The sequence below is a fragment of the Melanerpes formicivorus genome, unplaced genomic scaffold, assembly GCF_026170545.1.
Source record: "Melanerpes formicivorus ecotype bairdi unplaced genomic scaffold, bMelFor1.0.p_v2 SCAF_55, whole genome shotgun sequence".
Taxonomy (NCBI): Eukaryota; Metazoa; Chordata; class Aves; order Piciformes; family Picidae; genus Melanerpes; species Melanerpes formicivorus.
The window spans coordinates 4253386-4272359 of record NW_027142407.1 but is presented as its reverse complement, the minus strand read 5'-3'; the positions used below and the strand labels follow the sequence as shown (position 1 = coordinate 4272359).

The 18974-nt window shown below is 42.4% G+C and overlaps 1 protein-coding gene across 1 annotated transcript in view; it reads right to left on the bottom strand.

Moving 5' to 3' along the window:
• PHLPP1 (PH domain and leucine rich repeat protein phosphatase 1) overlaps nucleotides 1–18974 on the bottom strand; it is a 146465-nt gene that overhangs the window by 27918 nt on the left and 99573 nt on the right. The window contains exons 5-9 of the mRNA XM_068161014.1: nucleotides 9951–10097; nucleotides 9195–9425; nucleotides 6775–6977; nucleotides 4594–4654; nucleotides 2344–2439 (exon numbers count right to left, since the gene is read on the bottom strand). Of these exons, the coding sequence (XP_068017115.1) occupies nucleotides 2344–2439; nucleotides 4594–4654; nucleotides 6775–6977; nucleotides 9195–9425; nucleotides 9951–10097 (738 nt within the window). The remainder of the gene's footprint in view (nucleotides 1–2343; nucleotides 2440–4593; nucleotides 4655–6774; nucleotides 6978–9194; nucleotides 9426–9950; nucleotides 10098–18974) is intronic.

Here is an 18974-nt window from a genome sequence, read left to right as displayed (position 1 = left end):
ATTCTCTTCATCTGCCACCTGCCTTACATCCCCACTACTGTACTGGTTAATCTGGCAAGTCTGTGCCTCACGCTGAACTGTTTCAATCAAAGACTCTCCAATTACTCAGCATTAAAGCAAAAATCTTCCCCCTGTTGCAATGACCCAAATACACATAAAGAGCCGCCCTGCTCCTTCCCTACAATACATCAGGTCATCGAATTATTGTGCCAAAACCATCACTGAAGTACATTGAGTATTTCCCCCTTGACAGATACAGTCATGTTCTGTATCTGTATTCCAGTGTTAACAGTTATCTCAGTTGGCTGGATTGTCTGCATGATGACCCTGGATACAAGACAACAGTCAGTCAGTCACATCATTCCAGAAGGCTCAACACAGGGTGGAAAGACTTACCACACAGTGATAAACAGATCTGTTATGGATTTGTCATTTAACCATTTTAGTTTCATTCTGCTTTTACTTGAAAATCACCCTCAGTTACAGATTTACCTTTCTGTATTATTTCCTTTCCTAATCACACAATGTTAGGGGTTGGAAGGGACCTTGAAAGATCATCTAGTCCAAGCCCCCCACCAGATTAGGACTACAGGAATGCATCCAGGTGGGTTTTGAATGTCTCCAGAGAGGGAGACTCCACAACCTGCCTGGGCAGCCTGTTTCACCACTCTGTTACCCTCACCATGAAAACCTTTTCCCTTATGTTCATCTGTTTAAAGAGTTAAATGAACACAGTATGAATCACAGTGTGTTTAGATTAAGTGCAACCTTCAACCTTCCAGGAAACTGCTGGTCAGGCAAGGGTTGAACATTTGTGTTTAGAGTTGCAAGTATTCCCCTATAGAGTCCTGCTCACTCAGTTCACAGGTTTTCAGAGTGCTGTTTTACATAGAAGGAAAAGCACAGAGCAGTGCACAGCAACATTAGTGCACTACCTGGGCACTAGTGTTTACCTGATACTCAACAGTAAGTCTTCATGGTTGACCAGTTGCTTTTGAATCCAGATCCAAATTTCTCTCAAGTTTAACAGACATGGAAGCTTGTATTCTGAACTGGGCCTTAAAAGTGAGCTGACTTATTAGGAGCTAAGCTATCTAGACACATACTACAAAGATGCTTTCAAAGCATAGCTTTCAAAGATAAGCTATTTCCTGGGGTTAATGATAAGATGGCAGGAGAGACAAGTGGGATGTTGACTGTACCTAATTTCAGTTAATCATTAATCTCCCAAAGATATCCGGCATGCCTTAATAATCCTTGCTGTTATGAAGTGCAAATGAAAGCCAAGTGAACTTTTGCTCCCCTCACCTTCTGGGTAAGCACAGATTCACTTTGCATGAAAGAAACAAAGGGATTAATATTCTGCATGTTAGCCTGTCAGTTTGCTCTGTACATCTCCTCAGCCTTTTCTGCCCACATTCCTGACATCTTTTGACACTAAACTCGACAGTTTACACCATATAGCACATTCATCTGACCTAGATAAAAATGTACTTTTTGGTTTCTAATGCTCATCCATCTTGTAGAGCTCTGTAAGGAAAATACTTGCTAGCTCATCATATACTAGCTGTCTCCAATCGTCAATGTCTCTGCCCATCTCTGCACAATCTCACCGTTTGTGCCCAGTAGTTTCTCTTTCACAGCCTCATTTGAAGGGTACAGAGCAGACAAGAATGATAGCTCTCTTCCAGTGAAGCTAGGGACTTAAAAATTCTCAACACTAGCACCTGACCAATACACTCAACTGCAAAGAGATCTCTCTAGAACAAAAAAAAAAAAACAGAACTAATAAAAGTCATTCATTATTTAAACTCAACTCCTATTTTCCTTCCTGATTTCCTACCATTTCTATTTTTCAATTTTAAGTTTAGACTCTGGGAAATGTAATCATCTCTGCAGTGGAGAGGATTGCTCTCCTTGCAGGAGTTTGCTTGCTTGATGTGACTTTCACCTTTTCCTCTTAAACAGGGCTGTGAACTGGAGTCTCTAGGCACCACTGAAACTAAATTACAAGTTCTGGGTCTCTAAACTGTCATGCAAAGTTGTGGCTGTAAATATTTAATATTTGGTATTAAAAATGAAGGACTTTCTTGCCTGAAGAGTCACGTGAACAGCTTCAAAATCCCACCTGAGTTCAAAGGCACTGCTTTCTCTACATGAAAGTAAGAGAAGAAAGGCTGGGTGGAAGCTTGAGGCACGATGACACCCCACATGGTAAAAATAAAATCCACCAAGAAATAAAATGGGTCTGACAATCACTAGAACAAGCTAAACACTGAATCAGCAATTATTTCTGAATTGCTTATCCTGTTCCACAGTGTGGAACCAGTCTGCAAGGCTCACCGGGCAGGCAGCTCACGGATCCGATTGTGGCCAACATCCAAGACTTCCAGTTTCCTGCTGTCACATACCCACTCAGGCAGGTTTTCCAGGTGATTTCTATGAACAAAGAACACAAACAAGTGTAACTAAATGATAATTGAGATGTAAAGGCTATTAAGAATACAGCCTCAAGAGAGATACAGATACCTGCAGGAAATTTATCAGCTATGTAACATTTGCTATGAGTTTGTATCACTTCTTCTTATCTAAGGCCACTACCAGTGCAGTAAGGTCCTCAGCAAGAGGACAAGAAATCCATCAGCTTTATTACCATCTGCCTAGATGTGCAGTCATGAAGGAAATGGTAAAAGCCACTTCCAAGATAATAGGGAAGTATCATTAAAGTTTGAGGATGAAGAAATCTCTTTTTTTGTGAGATACTCCTCAGAAGATATTTGCATCCTACACAGTTCAAACACATCATTAATAGTTATGATCACCCTCAACAACTCAAAAGTGCTTTAAGCAGACTTTTTAATAATGAGATTGTCACTTCACACAATCACAGAATGCACTGGGTTGCAAGAGACCTCTAAAGATCACCTAGTCCAATGGCCCTGCAGGGACATCCCCAACCAGATTAGGTTGCTCAGAGACCCATCAAGCCTGACCTTGAATGGCTCTAGAGATGGGGCTTGCACCGCCTCCCTGGGCAACCTGTTCCAGTGTCCTATCACTCACATATTCTAGAACTTCTTCCTAATGCCCAATCTAAATCTACCCTTCTCTAGTTTAAAACCATTGCCCCCTGTCCCAGTGCTACAGGCCCCTTCAGACACTGGGAGGCCACTATTAGGTCTCCTCAGAGCCCTCTCCTCTCCAGACAGAACAACACCAACTGTCCCAGCCTGTGTTCACAGGAGAAGTGCTCCACCCCTATGATCATTTTTGTGGCCCTTCTCTGAATCCTTTCCATCAGGTCCATATCCTCCTTGTGTTGTGTGCCCCAGTCCTGGATCCACACAGCAGTCCAGGTGAAAATGAGTAATTCCATAAACAAGACAGATGTTAAGCACTTGTGTGAAGTGTTTTCCTCATGCAGTCCTTAAACTATAAAGCAAACTCAACCACCCCTTCTTCTGTTTCTTTCCTTACTATACCTCCCTCATTAAGGTGAGATTTATGGAGGCATTCAAATGGCAACTGCAGACACCCCTGCAGCAGCCAGGGCTGTGGAGAACAATGATAAGCTGCAGGAGCTGCTAAACTGCTGAGTAAATTATCAAACTGGCATTTATGCTGGGCTTGTGACACACATATGTGCAGAAAACTTCTCTTCGTGTCTCATATTCGTGCACACTTGAGTTATCATGTTTTATCTCTCTAAGACAAGGAATCTTTCAATCAGGGAAACTCTTATCCTTAGTGATAAAGGAAAATTTGCCTATTTAAAAAAAAAAGTAGTAGTAAATCTGTAAAACAGAAACTGGGAAGAACTGGCCAGTACTCTTAGAATCAGTTTTCTCTAATGGCAGAATAATAGAATGTTAGGGGTTGGAAGGGACCTTGAAAGATCATCCAGTCCAACCTCCCTGCCAGAGTAAAACTACCTAGAGTAGGTCACACAAGAACACATCCAGGCAGGTTTCGAGTGTCTTCTCAGAAGGAGACTCCACAACCTCTCTAGGCAGCCTGTTCCAGTGCTCCATCACCCCCCCAGTAAAGAAGTTTCTCCTTCTGTTGAGGTGGAATCTCCTGTGTTCCATCTTGCAGCCCTTGTTTCTTGTCCTGGCACTGGGCACCACCAAAAAGAGACCATGACCTTCTGTCACCCTCACAGGGGAAAAAAGTATTTCCTTCAGCTCACATGGAACCTCCTATGCTCCAGCTGGCACCTGCTGCCCCTTGTCCTGCCACTGGACATCACCGAGAAGAGCCTGGCTCTGTCCTCCTGACACTCACCCATTACATATTTATAAACATGAACAAGGTCAGCCCTCAGTCTCCTCCAAACTAAAGAGACCCAGCTCCCCCAGCCCTTCCTCACAAGGGAGATGTTCCACTCCATCACCTTTGTGCCTCCATGCCAGACTGTCTCAAGCAGTTCTCTGTCCTTCTTGAAGTGAGGGGCCCAGAACTGGACACAATATTCCAGATGCAACTCTCAAGTTCCAATTGCCGCCTGCACTCCCTCCCTCCCAGTAAAATGTCATTTTTCCATGAGCCTCATTGACAGATATTTACAGTCCCAAGAATAAACCATAGTCTTACCTAGAAATATCCATGTAAGCCAGGCAATTAGGAACTGGGTACACATCAAGGTGAACAAGTTCTAGGAGAAGATAAAAAGTATAAAAACACAAGTAATAATCAACATTTGCACCTGAAGGGCTGTTCCCTGAGAGTTACTTTAGGCAGCTAATGCCCAGAGAGTTCAGAACAAGTCAGCAACAAGCTCTGATGATGTAGACCTTGGCAAAATGAGTTTTGTTTCTTTACTATGACTAAGTCCATTTGCTCTAATACACTGCACTTGCTATGACAGACACAGTACAATTGAGTAGAGGAGAAACTGAAGGAGTTTTAAACTTGCATGGCAAATACTCATTTTTTCCATTTTTATTCCAAAGCTCTTACTTCTGCCAACCTCTGCCCAGAGCAGTCAGTCACAAACATGCTCTGGTTTTTTCACTGGTTGTTAATGGTAGAGTCATGGGGAGTAAGATTCCCCCATTCTGGAACAGGAGAATGCTGCAAGTCATGACAAGATCCAGAATATTTTTCAACACACTACACAAGCTTCCATGTCCCTGCAGAGTTCCTGGTTGCAGGTAGCTTTACAAACCTCTCATAGCATCTCAACTACCACTAGTAATCCTATATACTGATTGCTTCAACAGCATTTCATATCCTTAGATAGCTAATGGTTAGCATTAAGGTTGAAACAAAACCAGCAGGTACCTATTCAGGCCTATGGAAAATCTACTGAAGTGTAACAAGCATCATGGTGCCTTTGGAAGGTAAGACAAGGCAGCTGAGGGTGCAGAGAGGATAGCCAGGAAGAACAGCAAGACCAAACAGGCAGTTGATTGCAAGATAGGGGTTGAGTTGGGTTCTCAGCTCACATTGCACAGCACATGCTCAGATTATGTTAACTTTTCTCAGCTACAAAGAGCCTGGCATGAATACTTAATGAAGACACAGGCTTGGATATCATTAAGATGACAGCCTCTTGAAGGCAGTTCAGACTGTTCATCAAAATCACACAGCTCTCTGAGCTTTCATTTTGTTTATTCCATACCAAACTACTCTAAACAATAAATAACAATAAAAAAAAAGGTGGTGAAAACAGAGTATTTTAAGCAGCTTCCAGAGACAGATCAAACAAATCCTATTCAGGGAACACAGGAGTCATTCAGCTGGAAAAGCCTGCATTATCTGTATTATTCAATACAAAATAAGTTACTCAGATTTTGTAGTTTCCTGGCCAGAGTAAGCAAGCTAGAAGAAGTAGCAAAAATAGATATTGTTTTATTTTGTCTCACAAACAGCCATGTATTCAAATTTCTCATCTCCAAGGAGAAGCAATAAATTCCTTCTTTGCCTTAGTAAAGCAAAACATTAATACAACACGAAGAGCTGGTGACTTCAAGATCCTTCCTTGCTGAGACAGAGAGGGATTTCAGCCCAAATTCTAAGACTTTCAGTTTTGAGACCTCCAAATAATTAGCCTATCGTTATCTTGTTATAGTTTGAATATATGATAAAGTTTTCCAGAGAATTCCAGAACATAATGGGCTGAACAATTCCCCAGAGGGATGGACAACATACTACAAAACACATTTATCCTATCCCATTCACCTGCAAATACCTGGAGTTACAGCATGTTCTTGCTCTCTCTCCTGTTTTTCCCTCCTTGCTCTTAGAATTTGCCTTTACTTTTCTCCACCAACCATTGTTTGGGTTATTGCAGTGGTGCAGTGGGGGAGGTAAGGCAACATGGCCTTCAGGCTGCTGTGTACAGCAGGGCGTACAGGGAGGGTGTTGTGCTGTTGTTGAGTTATACAGCTATGTAAAGACACTTTTGTAGATCTTTATTACCCTTTTATGCTTTTATATTTAGTTTGTTTTTGTAAATAATCATTTCATTTAACTTCCTAAATTCTGTGTAGTGTGTGTGGTGTAGTAATTTACTCCTTGGGGTAAATTCCAAATTGCTGTGTGGTGCAAAAATCCAGACCACCACATAGCTCCAAGCCAGTTTTGAAGCTCAGAACCACTAGCAGCATGACACAGCATGTGTGAAACCTTTTCATCCAAGGGTCATGTCAAGAGCCTCCCAGTTCCTCCTGGTTATAAGCACTGCACTCCACAGGCATCCCACAGGGAGTCAGGTACAAAGCCAGAAGCTGGAAGACAGCACCCCAGCTGCCCTGAAAAAAAGGCACTTACCATTTGAGGAAGCATACAGTGCTTTGAGAAAATATCCACTGATCTTGAGGGTCACCAGCTGATTCCTTTCACAGTGTAACACTTCAACGTTGTTAAAAATCGTTGCATCCAACTCCCCAAGCTTATTGTCTCTGAGATCCAGTTGGGTCACATGATGCAGAAAATCTATTTCAGCAGCCTCCAATCCCCTAATTGAATTCAATCTTGCAAACAAAAAGGGAGATTTTTAAGTGTAGGTACGTGGTACTTACAAATCAATGCTCAACTCTACAATCAGTTGCACTGGATTAAATGAGCATGCCTCTGGGTTCTGATCAAGGTTGACTTCAAGCATTTTCCCCTTTGTTACTATAATTTACATGCTGGATGCATTCACTCTGCTGTTCTACTTATTGTGACAACGGAATAACAACGACTGGCTCCTTTCTAAACTACACTGAAAACTATTGATGAAAAGCTCTGCATGAAGGTAAGTATTGATGTTATTGTGTCTATAAAAATAACAGATGACCTGGCAGTTAACTTGTGCCTGACAGTTTGGAAAAGAGCAAAACCTCTACAGGTCCTGCTGGCCTATCACACACATCTGCTGGAAAAGCCTGGCAGAGGAGTAACCTGAAGATACTGGAGTCTCTTGCCTCCAAAAAAAGGCCAAATTGAGATTTATGAGGTCTGATATATTCACCTCTCATGCTGCCATGTTCCACAGCAAGCAAATTCAGAGACCTGAAAAGGGTTGGTAAAGAAAAGAAAGCAAAACCCCAGGGCATGTGGGTCTGTCAGATAAAGTGAACAGGTTTTATCACATCTTCACTGCAGCGCATCAAGGATGCCAATATTCAGCAACTTTGCCAGAAGTTACAACTGAATGCAATTATCTCTAAGCCAGTAGAGTTTGAGACCACAGAGCACTCCAAAGAGGTCAGTTGGAAATTCCCAGCTCCGAGTAGAACACTGAAAATCAGTATAGCAACATCTGCTGGCCCATTAAGGATAAGGGCAAAAACCTACAGCTCTATTGGCTCTCCCAGTTTCAGAGAGATGCCCTCTATGTAACAGTTGTGTTTTCAGAACAGCTACATTTCACAGTTAAAAGAAAACGGGTGATGTTTCCCCTCCAAGACATGACCTACTTTTTCTGGTTTTAATTTACAAGCAGTGATTCCTTCTGATTTCAGCAAAGCAAAGCATTTCAACTGTGCAGCAAGCAGAGTTTACAAACACCTGACAGTCACTTATTCCAGGTAGAGTCACAAGGAACTCTCTTCACTGCTCGGGGCAGAAAGGATACGGCAGACAACAAGAGGGCTAGAACTGCACCATGTTGGAACTCACAGCTCCACCACAGCATCCCTAATCTGAGGCAAAATTTATTTACTTGCTTTTAACATACATACAAAACCAAAAACGTACTTTAACCCCACCAAAATGCTTCAGAATTCATTCATTTTAGGGAAACAGAGGCTGTTTCCACTTTCCCAGTCTGGGGGAACTTCACTACATTGCTATGGCTTTGAAAATATGATGGAAAGCAAGTTTGGCAACTTCATCCACCAGTTGCCTCAGGATCCATGGATGGATCTTGTTAGTTCACATTAACCTGTGCAGCTTCAGATTCTTCAGATGGTCTCAAACCTGACTTTCACTTACAGTGGAAGTGTTTGCATTTTCCTAGCTCTTGCTTTTCTTTTGTTTAACTGGGGTGGTCTGGTGAGAGCCCTTGCCAGTGAAGACTGAAGCAAACCAGTTGTTGAGTACTTCAGCCTTCTCCACAGGTGATCAGGTCTCCTATTTCCTTCTGGAGAGAGCCCACATCTTCCCTAATCTTTCTTTTATCGTTGACATACCCATAGAAGCTTTTCTTGTTGCCCTTGATGTCCCCGGCCAGATTTAATTCTACCCGGGCTTTAGCTTTCCTAGTCTGGTTTCTGGCTACTGAGAGATGTTCCCTATACTCCTCCCAGGATACCTGTTCTTGCTTCCACCATCTGTAGGCCTCCTTTTTGTGTTATCCATGCAGGCCATGTGGCACTTTTGCCTGCCTTCCTCTTGCTGGGACACATCACTTTGGGCTTAGAGGAGGTAATCCTTGAATATCACCAGCTTTCTTGGGACCGTCTATCCTGAAGTGCGTTATCCATGGTACTCTCTCTAGCAGACCTCTGAAGAGGCCAAAGCCTGCTCTTTTGCTGCTTAACTCTCCTTGTTGCCCTAAAGGTCCTGAACTCCACCATTTGGTGGTCACTGCAGCCAAGGCTGCCCTCAAGTTTCACATTCTCCACCACCCCCTCCCTTGTTGGTGAGAACAGGATCCAGTGTAGCACCTTTCCTCACTGGCTCCTCAACTTATTTCAACATCCAATTATTTCAAAATCAGTAACTTAGATCCACTCATTTTTTCCTCTTTTCCAAATACCTACCTTAAATCCACATGTTTAATATGAGGCATCCTTTTTAACACCTGTAGGTTGAGGGTATCCATGCAGTTTCCTGACATACATAGCTTATCCATGGCAGTCAGTTTCTCCAGCACCCCTGGAATGTCGGTGAATTCATTGAAGGACAAACTCACGTAGCTGAGCTGATGCATATGCTCTAGTTCATCAGGAAGGGACTGGAGAAAGTTGCCATCCAGTAAAAATGTCTGCAAGCTATTAAAAGCCACAGAGGGGAAGGGAGAGCAAGAAATAAATGTGAGTGACCTGTTAAATCCCATTTAAACACACAGATCTGTTTCAGTTACAGTGACATAAACCATACAGAAGGGCAGAAGATAAATGTTAAGCAGCAACACTTCAACATCTGCTACAGAAGATAATCGACCAAACAATTAAAAGCCTCAGGAGCTACGAGACATAGGCTATGTTAGACAGTTGTACCACCAAAGATCTCTAGATCTGTGGCTTGTGTGATGGCTGAAGCACAGAAGCAAGCAGGTTGAAAGATGTTCACTGTGAAGGTGACCATTGTGTGAAATGCTGGGGCGTGGAAGTGCTTCAAGACACGAAGTCTGCTTCCCCTCATCCACAGTTCCTCTGCCATACAGACCTACAAGGCAGTCTGCTCTGACAAAATCCAGTAAGTTTGAATAATTTCTCAGAGCAAGCTTATGTACAGTCATGGAGCTGCTTGTTGCCTTTATCAGGCTGTGTACAGTAAGTTAAGAAAGTACTTGCTTGTGCATTTCGCCTACAACTGCTGGCACACTTCTGAGGGCGTTGCAGGACACGTTGAGCTCAGTGAGTGTTGGGATACTGCAGACTGCCACTGGGAAGTCTCCTAAATTATTATTGGAAAGGTTAAGGCTCTTCAACTTGGTGAATCTACAAGATAAAACACAGGAAACAGAAAATAAATAAAGGAGACAAATAAATGGAGTACAAAGCACACCAATCTGCCATGCAATAAGGTAAGTTTGGTTACATAAGTGCATATCACAAGTATTTTCAGTTCAGGTACCTGGAACAACTCATGGAACTGCTAAGACACTCAAGTTCAACACCGCTGGTAAGAGTTCATTCATTTCATGAGGAAATTCTCAGCCTGTTTGAAGAATACACTTTTGTGGTGCAGCTCAGCTCCCTTCATGTGAGTAGATACTGCATTTCAACAACAAATCCTAATCATTAGAATAGGTTGGTTTGAGTACAACTGGGAAATGTGCTGAATTAAAGCAGAATTTAGCAAGTCTTCTGTAGTAACAGAGAAAAATTCTTAAGCACTCACAGAATCACTGTGGTTGGAAAAGTCCAACCATTATCTAACTCTACCAGGGCCACTACACCACCATATCCTTGAGCATGTAGATGGCTTTTAAATACATCCAGGAATGAAAAATCCCAGGGCAGTCTCTTACAGTCTTTGATAATCCTTTTGGTATAGAAGCTTTTCCTAACATCTAACCTAAACCTCCCCTGTGTAACTTGATGCCATTTCCTCCTGTCCTATCAGTTGTGACTTGTGAGAAGACACCAAAACCTACCTCTATACAGCCTCCTTTCATGGAGTTCCAGAGAGTGATGAGGTTTCCCCTCAGCCTCCTTCAGACTAAACTCCAGTTCCCTCAGCTGCTCATCCTAAGACTTATTCTCAAGACCCTTTGCCAGCTTTGCTGCTCTTCTCTGAACCTGCTCCAGCACTTTGATGCATCTTATACTGTGGCACCCAAAATTTAACACAGTACTCAAGGTGCAGCCTCACCGGTGCTGAGTGATTGCTTAAATACAATGCTGAAGCCCGTAGAAAGTTCAAAATTTTGTCTTTGACTTGCCATGAAACTCTGGCAAGTCCTTTGATTTATCACATCAGCCAACAAAGCAACTTGCTTGTGCTTGCCTTATTAAAGATGACTAAGATCATTCCAACAAAAAACGCAAGAAAGGGACAATCCGATTATCCAGCCTGCATGTTCAGCAACATTCTGATGGTTGCCTAACAACCTCTGGGAGGTATGCCTGAAGGGGAGTAAAGGATGAATTAAAAGATCTGAGTCAGGTTCTGATAGATGGGAGGAAGTTTCTTTTCTGGCATGGTTTACACCGGGACATTTTATTTAGACTTGGTTTTCCCTTTGTTAAGGCCCAAGTCCTCTACTTGTGCGAGCAGGCTTTCACATAATACGATGACAGAAGCAAAACTGCACCTATGAACAATGCTATTCCACATGAAAGTAATCCCTCACTGCATGTGCCAGTGTGTCCACAACCTCTGCACCGGCCCAGCACATTCCACCTCAAAGCACTTTGTCCTCCTCCAAAGGGGAAACACAGTAAACGCACCAAGCATTAAACGGTTAAAGAGTTTTAATGCCAGAAGACTTTAAAATCCTTTACAATCCTTGCCAGCTACTGCAATCAACTGGCACACATCTTTAGTATTGCCTAAATCAAACTCATGTCACTGACAAAGTCAATATGAGAACTTCAGCAGCACCTTTGCACCATGTATTTCAGTGCTTTCTATTAGTACTTTGGTGCAAAGATGGAAGAAAACAAAATGGAAAAGTCGTGGCTAGAGTTATCATGGATTTTGAACACCCTGTGCCATGCTGGAGGCAGAAGAAGTTTGGAACAGAGTTAGATTAAGTCTTGCAATCAAATTACTGCTGCAGGGAAAAATGTTCCTGTGCAGAAACAATGACTAATGTATCTCTAGAGGGAGAACTGTAAAATAAAAAGGAAACTAGGGTAAGCTAGTTAGAAAAAAAATAAATGCCTGTTTTAAACACTGTATCTTCCTAGTCCTCTAGGCTGGGAGAAAGGGATTAAAAATCTTGGACCTGTAACTCACACTCACATTGATCTTGGATATAATTGTAGATTTAGGCCACAGATATATTGCCTTGAAAACTGGGATGATTCTGTGGTTAAATAGCTGGCCTGCATCTTACTGAAAGTCAGTCCCAAATACCAACAAGAATGCTGTAAAGTGCAGACTCAAAGGCCTTCAGAAGTAATTTTTTTTAAGTATTTAAGTAAGTGCAAAAATAGTAGTGAAGCTAGGAAGATTAAGTCAAAATAACTAGGATGATGAAGAAACATCAAAATGCAATTATTCCAATTTGGAAGTGATGAAAAAAGAACTCATTTAATAATCAACAGCAAGGGTACAGCCTTTTCCTGTGCTGCTCTGGACTCCCAGAAGGACAGTCTCAGGGCTTCTGCCCACTAAAAAAGTGAGAACTACCTGCTAGAATACCTCGAACACAACCTCAAGGTGCTATTACAGAAGATCAAGCTACTAGAAAGAGGAAAGATGACAGGGGTGGGGAAGAGAGTAGTGTTATAAAGGAAGCCAGAAGTACATGAAGTCCAATGCAGTGTTCATCTTGCAGGTTTTCTGCGCATATTCCTGTGTGTAATTGTCCTAGGCCAAAGAGGAAAACAAAACATCCCACCAAAATGTGCCTGGATTACACCTCTACTACCCTAATGGGGTAGTTTATGTGTTTATTAGTGGTCTTCTGAGAGTAATCTAACTACAAAGGACACCAACTGAACTGGTTAACAAGTCTATATTGTACGTGAGGGTGAGCAGCACATCTAGTATTGGACATATTCATACAGGGGCTGACAACACACACACGAGTACAAGAGTACATCACATAATCCACAAAGCAGAGTTCACTCTTAAAGCACTTTTCAAGAAAAACTGGCAGGCAGACACCATAAGCTTAGTCAAGAGATTAATTTAAGACAGCTGGAAAGAAAGATATTTTCTTCCTCCTTTGTAAACATGTTCATTTACAAAATGCTAGTCACATTTCTTCTCACAGAGAACAGACGAGTACAGAACATTACCAAGCCATTTGCTCAAAGTCAGGATTGAAGTTTACCTCTCATCTTTGGCCACTCACTTCCCACTTTCCACACTGCAAATGGGTTGGTGGCTTTTTCATTATGGAGCAGTGTCATGCTGCACATTCAAAACGCTGAATGGTTTACTGTTGCAGCTACTGCTCTGAGAGCAGCTGCTGGACGTGTGCAGAGTGCACGATTCCTTAGCTGACCAATTCCTTAGCACACTGCCTAGAGCAAAACAGCAATGTTCCATGTGTGCCAAGAACAATGTTCTCACGTTGGCACCTTTTGATGGGAACATGCTGCAAAAGCCACCTCCTTGACATGCTGGCACCTCTTGCTGGGAAAAGATTTTATGTGGTTGGATTTTACTGGTTAAGTGATTGATAACAAAAGATACATAAACAGCCACTCTGAGCAATAGTTATTGGGAATTAGGGACTTATATTAGGAACAGCTTCAGTTAGGGCTGCTAGGGACTCCTGCTTTTGTTAGTTGGCTTCTACTGGCTAGGCTTTGGTGTAGGGATGCTGTGAGGGGTATGCTCGGGACTTCCATTAGCTGCTTCGTCTGTTAAGGGCTTCTGTGACTTCTGCTGCAAGTGGGGCCCTGAAATTCTGTAATGCTAGGGATTCTACAATGCAGCAATAAAGGACTTCTGGGAAGACTTCTGAGAGTCTCTGCTCTCTGCATTTCTGGAATCTCGTTGCTATACAGCAAGGGGCTTTGTGACTTCATTCATCACCCAATGGCCCCCGAATCAGGTCAAAGAATAACAGTTTACAGTGCTCTTTATATCTACATGGATATATAGTCAGTAGCACCAGTACCACTTGTAGCAGCAACAGAAATAAGGTAGGAGATAAGTATTTTACAGGCTCAAGTTCTCTCTTACTGCTGAGTTTGCACAGTGTCATTCTTTAAATAGATTTTACAGAGCAACATCTTGGCTGTTTTCTCACACCCAAATCTTTAGTCCTACCAGAAGCAGGGGCACATATGGATGCTGTCCCCATGGCATTTCTAGAAAGGAGAAAAGGCACAACATTGCTTATTTGAGGCATGACATTTTAATAACCTCATGTCAAGTCCACACACATGCCTGTCTTGCTCTTCTCCCTCCCTCCCTCCCCCATTCTAAACTTTGTTATGTGCTAAAAAGTCGACCTGCAGAACAGCATCTCTCAACATGCTGTGTTCAGGTAGCTTACTAGGATGCCTGTTTTAACCAATATATACCCCCTCATTTCTCTAGAAAGAAACAGTCCTACTTCAAGCTAGAGCAAAATGTTAACAGGTCAACCCTTGGGTTTAAACTTGCAATATGACCGAACACTAATTGCCATAATTGAGTCCCAGAATGCCCACTTAATCTTGAAGCTGCCACCTCGGGAGTGGTTTTAGTTTGACATATGCAAGACGAGGAGAGAGACTACGAAGAGAAGTTTGTATCACAGCAGTGAGCTGACATGCTAATTTCAAATTCAGATCTAGCCAATATGCACAGCAGAGGGATTTTCATTACGCAGTTCAGGATTTATGTTTGGAGGGGAAGAATTGTATATTTGAACTGGTCATATGCTATCATTGAAATGCAGCCACAACATACTTGTCTGACAAAACCGTTCTTGCCCTATTCTTACCAGAAGCCATGAAAAAGCACTATTCTACACCACCCCATACAGAAGACATGACTTAGTAAGGGACTCTGGTCAAAGGAACCAATTACTTTCTTACTACTGTCTCCAGTATGTGGTCTGTCTCATGACTATGCTGTGGTTGCACCTGAACACCATTTCAAGCAGCAGCACAATTGTCCCTTAGTTTCAGCATCATTTCCAAGCACATCGATGCACTTGCCTAGCAGCATTGTGCAAGTGCTGGAGCTCAACTGCAACTTGCAATCTTCATGGATGCCTGCTACTTTGGCCACTAACTTTATCAAGAAGACAATTTCCCTGTAAACCCAAGACACTGATTTCCTCCTTGGAAACAAAAGGTTCCCTTCACTGCCTTTCTCCAGTAGGGTCAGATTCCCCACCGACTTTTTTTTTTGCTTATGGGAGCAGCTAGCCCCTAGCACCAGAAAAGCTGTCCTAGCATTTCCCTTCCCGGAACAGTGTCACTGTAAAAGCCTCAAATCAGACAATTAAAAGAAACTCCTCTGGCCCTCTTGCCCTGCTGAATTTGTCAAGAGCAGTGAACAGACTTTCTGCAACAGGTAGGGAGATTCACTTGGACACATCAGGTGAAGGCCGTGCCTAACTGAAGTCAGTAGCAGCCCTCCCCTGCTTGGGCACTGAATATTTTTCAACAGATTAGAGAAGAGGATGGAGGAGCTCTGCTTGTGTTTTCCACACAGTTCCTTTGTAAAAGACTCCTGTTTATCCAGAAACCAAGTAAATCACATCTCACCACACAAAACCATATGGAATCAAGTCATCTGAGGAAAGAGGGTTACTTATTTTGAGGGCAAAGACTGATTCTGACAAAGTCAAAAGAAACTTGAATGAGTTCATCCATTCATTATTAATTTCTCTATTACCTGAATGAATAAATACAAGATCATATTTATCTGAATTTTACTTTCAATCTTCCTTTCTTAAACACCATGGAGAAGGCAATCCCAGGCACAAATCCAGGCTGGGCAGTGACCGGCTGGAAAGCAGCCCTGAGGAGAGAGACTTGGGGGTGCTGGTGGACAAAAAGCTCAACATGAGCTCTCAATGTGCACTTGCAGCCCGCAAAGCCAATCAGATCCTGGGCTGCATCAGGAGAAGTGTGGCCAGCAGGTAAAGGGAGATGATCCTTCCCTTCTACTCAGCCCTGGTGAGACCCCACCTGGAGTACTGTGTCCAGTTCTGGAGCAACTATTACAAGAGGGATATGGACATGCTGGAACGTGTCCAGAGAAGGGCCACAAGGATGATCAGAGGGCTGGAGCACCTCTCCTATGAGGGCAGACTGAAGGAGTTGGGGCTGTTCAGTCTGGAGAAGAGAAGGCTCCAAGGTGACCTAATTGTGGCCTTCCAGTATCTGAAGGGGGCCTACAGGAAGGCTGGGGAGGGACTTGTCAGGATCTCAGGTAGTGATAGGACTAGGGGGAATGGAATGAAGCTGGAGGTGGGGAGATTCAGGCTGGACATGAGGAGGAAGTTCTTCACCATGAGAGTGGTGAAGCCCTGGAATGGGTTGTCCAGGGAGGTGGTCGAGGCCCCGTCCCTGGAGGTGTTTAAGAGCAGGCTGGATGAGGCTCTGTCCAGCCTGATCTAGTGTGGGGTGTCCCTGCCCATGGCAGGGGGGTTGGAACTAGATGATCCTTGTGGTCCCTTCCAACCCTGACTGATACTATGAGGAAAAGAAAAAAAGGAGGGGAAAAAAAAAAAAAATAGTAAGCAGATGAATAGCTGCAGTTTGGATCTTCACTACCATTTATGCCAATAGAAAATTCCTAGGAAAAAAGTGAAAAAATGTTCTCCTCTATATTGGAAAATTTTATGTGAAATAGGAAAAAAAAAATTAGCTAGTGGTGGATCTCCAAACTGAAACATATTTAAATACATGAAAACAAACCCCTTACTTTGGAAGCTGTATCAGAAAGCAACAGAGAAGTAAATCAGAGTAGGCTGCCACACCGAAATCGAATTCCATAAATAAGTTTGATGCGTTTTGAAGCATTATTTGGAAGAGAGATTGCTGTACTCAGCCTAACAGTTCCACTAAGCTGAATCTAATTAATAACTGTAATTTCTACTTTTAGACTACATTATTTTTAAAAGCACTTCTTTGTAACATATTGCTTCTTGCCATCTATTTTTCTCCTATCTATACTAAGGACCAATTCCTTACGTGATCCAATTTACCCATTCAAAAACCTCCACTGCGCTTTAGGCATTAAACCAATTCTGCAGTCTTTCCCACTTAGTCACTTGCAACTCAGTCACTTTGCAGTTTGTATTTCTTTAATCAAATGTCACTGATTTTTGCTGAGTATTCAAAGATGCTTTTCTTGAATTCAGAAAAGTACACTGGAGCTACATAGAACACAACCAGCCATGAAGAGTAGGAAGGGTGCATTAAGAAAACCAAATTCTTCCTTCCAATGCCTTTACAAGCTGAATAAAACAAAAGCAGTGCTGTTACATGAACAATATATTCAGTCTGTCTTCTTTAATATTAGAAATACTTTTAAAATATGCCAAGACTTCAGAGCTGAGAAAATAAACAGCACCAGACTACAGCAAACACTGGACAGAGTTTGTTACTACTACACAGCTGGTTGTCAGTATCACCTCAATGTCTTTCCCTGCTGCTTAGATGACTATGCTTCAGGCTTCCACTGAAAAGAGAAGTACAGAAGTTAAGGTTCCCTGGCTCTGAGACCATCAGAATGTGAGAGAAAGCTCCCAGCATCTTCCCACACTGTGGAGCATACAATGGCACTCCATTCCTTGCGGTAGCACACTTCCCACATTAACTGGATTCATTTGAATAACTTCAATAAATGTATGTATTTAAAAGCAAATTCCTTTCCAGAAGAGCATCCCTTTAAAAAAAAAAACCACACCAAAAATCCCAAACAACAAACAAAACCCCCAACCACCCCAAAACAATCAAAACCCACAAACACCACAAACAACAAAATCAACAAAACTACCCCCCCAACAACAACAAAAAAATCCCCCAATCAAAACAAACATCCTTAAAACCCAAAACAAATTCAAAAACCTCTTGAAAAGAAGAAAGATCAAATCTTTCCTAATGCATCTACTGGCAGTGCCCTGCAGGGCCTGGCAAGGGAGAAAAAGTGCATTTGGCATATCATTAATCCATCTGAATTTTCTTCACTAACCTCAGTTTCATGCACTAAAAGCAATAATCTCAAGCAGCACATTATTGCACTTTGAGATCAACCAAATGGCAGGCTGGAGACTTTCTTCCTTGTTCTTCAATCCCCAAGGACAGGCTAGGATGAAACTACATCTCATCCCAACTTCTAGCAAGCTTGTCTTCTGGCTCCATACTAGTTGTCTTGCTAATACTGTTCCTCCCTCCCTGTCTGAGGACCTAAGTGTTCTCTGAGCAATGACCCCATTTTGAATTACTTGTTTACTGCTCAAGGGGTTTGTAAGGAGGGTTTAGCTTGACAGCCCCCCAAATGTTGACTTTCCATATAAAACCAGCTGTACTATAGTTGGAAGTAGCAAGGGACTTCAGAAGCACTTGCATCAATGTCAGAGTTCTCCAGCTTTCTCACACTGTATAGATGTGAATTCTCGTTACTGCTACTAGCCCAGAAGAGGTTCAGCTGAGATGCCAGAAAAGACAGTTATAGGAGAGAAAAGATACCAACTGATCTTAAGATTAAAATCCATATAATTACTGTTCATAATTAACAACCACAGAAAAATAAATTCAGATACAACTGGCAAGCACTGTTTTGTTTATCATTAAAATAAAGTCTGTGGCATATTGCACCACCCCCCTCCTTTTTTTTTGTTTTAATCTACAACACACTTAGATTAAAATCCAAATACTAACAACTTAACTTTTCAACATTAACAACCAAATGGTATTCCTGTTGCCAACAGTTTGGTTTTTTCCAACAGCACTGACAGCAATTATTACATGTAAAGCACAGAACGGCTTAGGTTGGAAGGGACCTTAGAGATCAACCACTCCAACCTCCCTGCCATGGGCATGGATGCCTTTCAACTCAACCTGTTTACTCATGGTCTCATCCAATCTGGTTTTGAACACCTTCAGGGGAGGGATATCCATGACCACTCTGGGCAACCTAGTCCAGAGTCTCACCACCCTTGTACTAAAGAACTTTTTCCCAAGATCCAGTCTAAACCTACTCTCCCTCATCTTAAAACCATTCTTCCATATCCTATCACT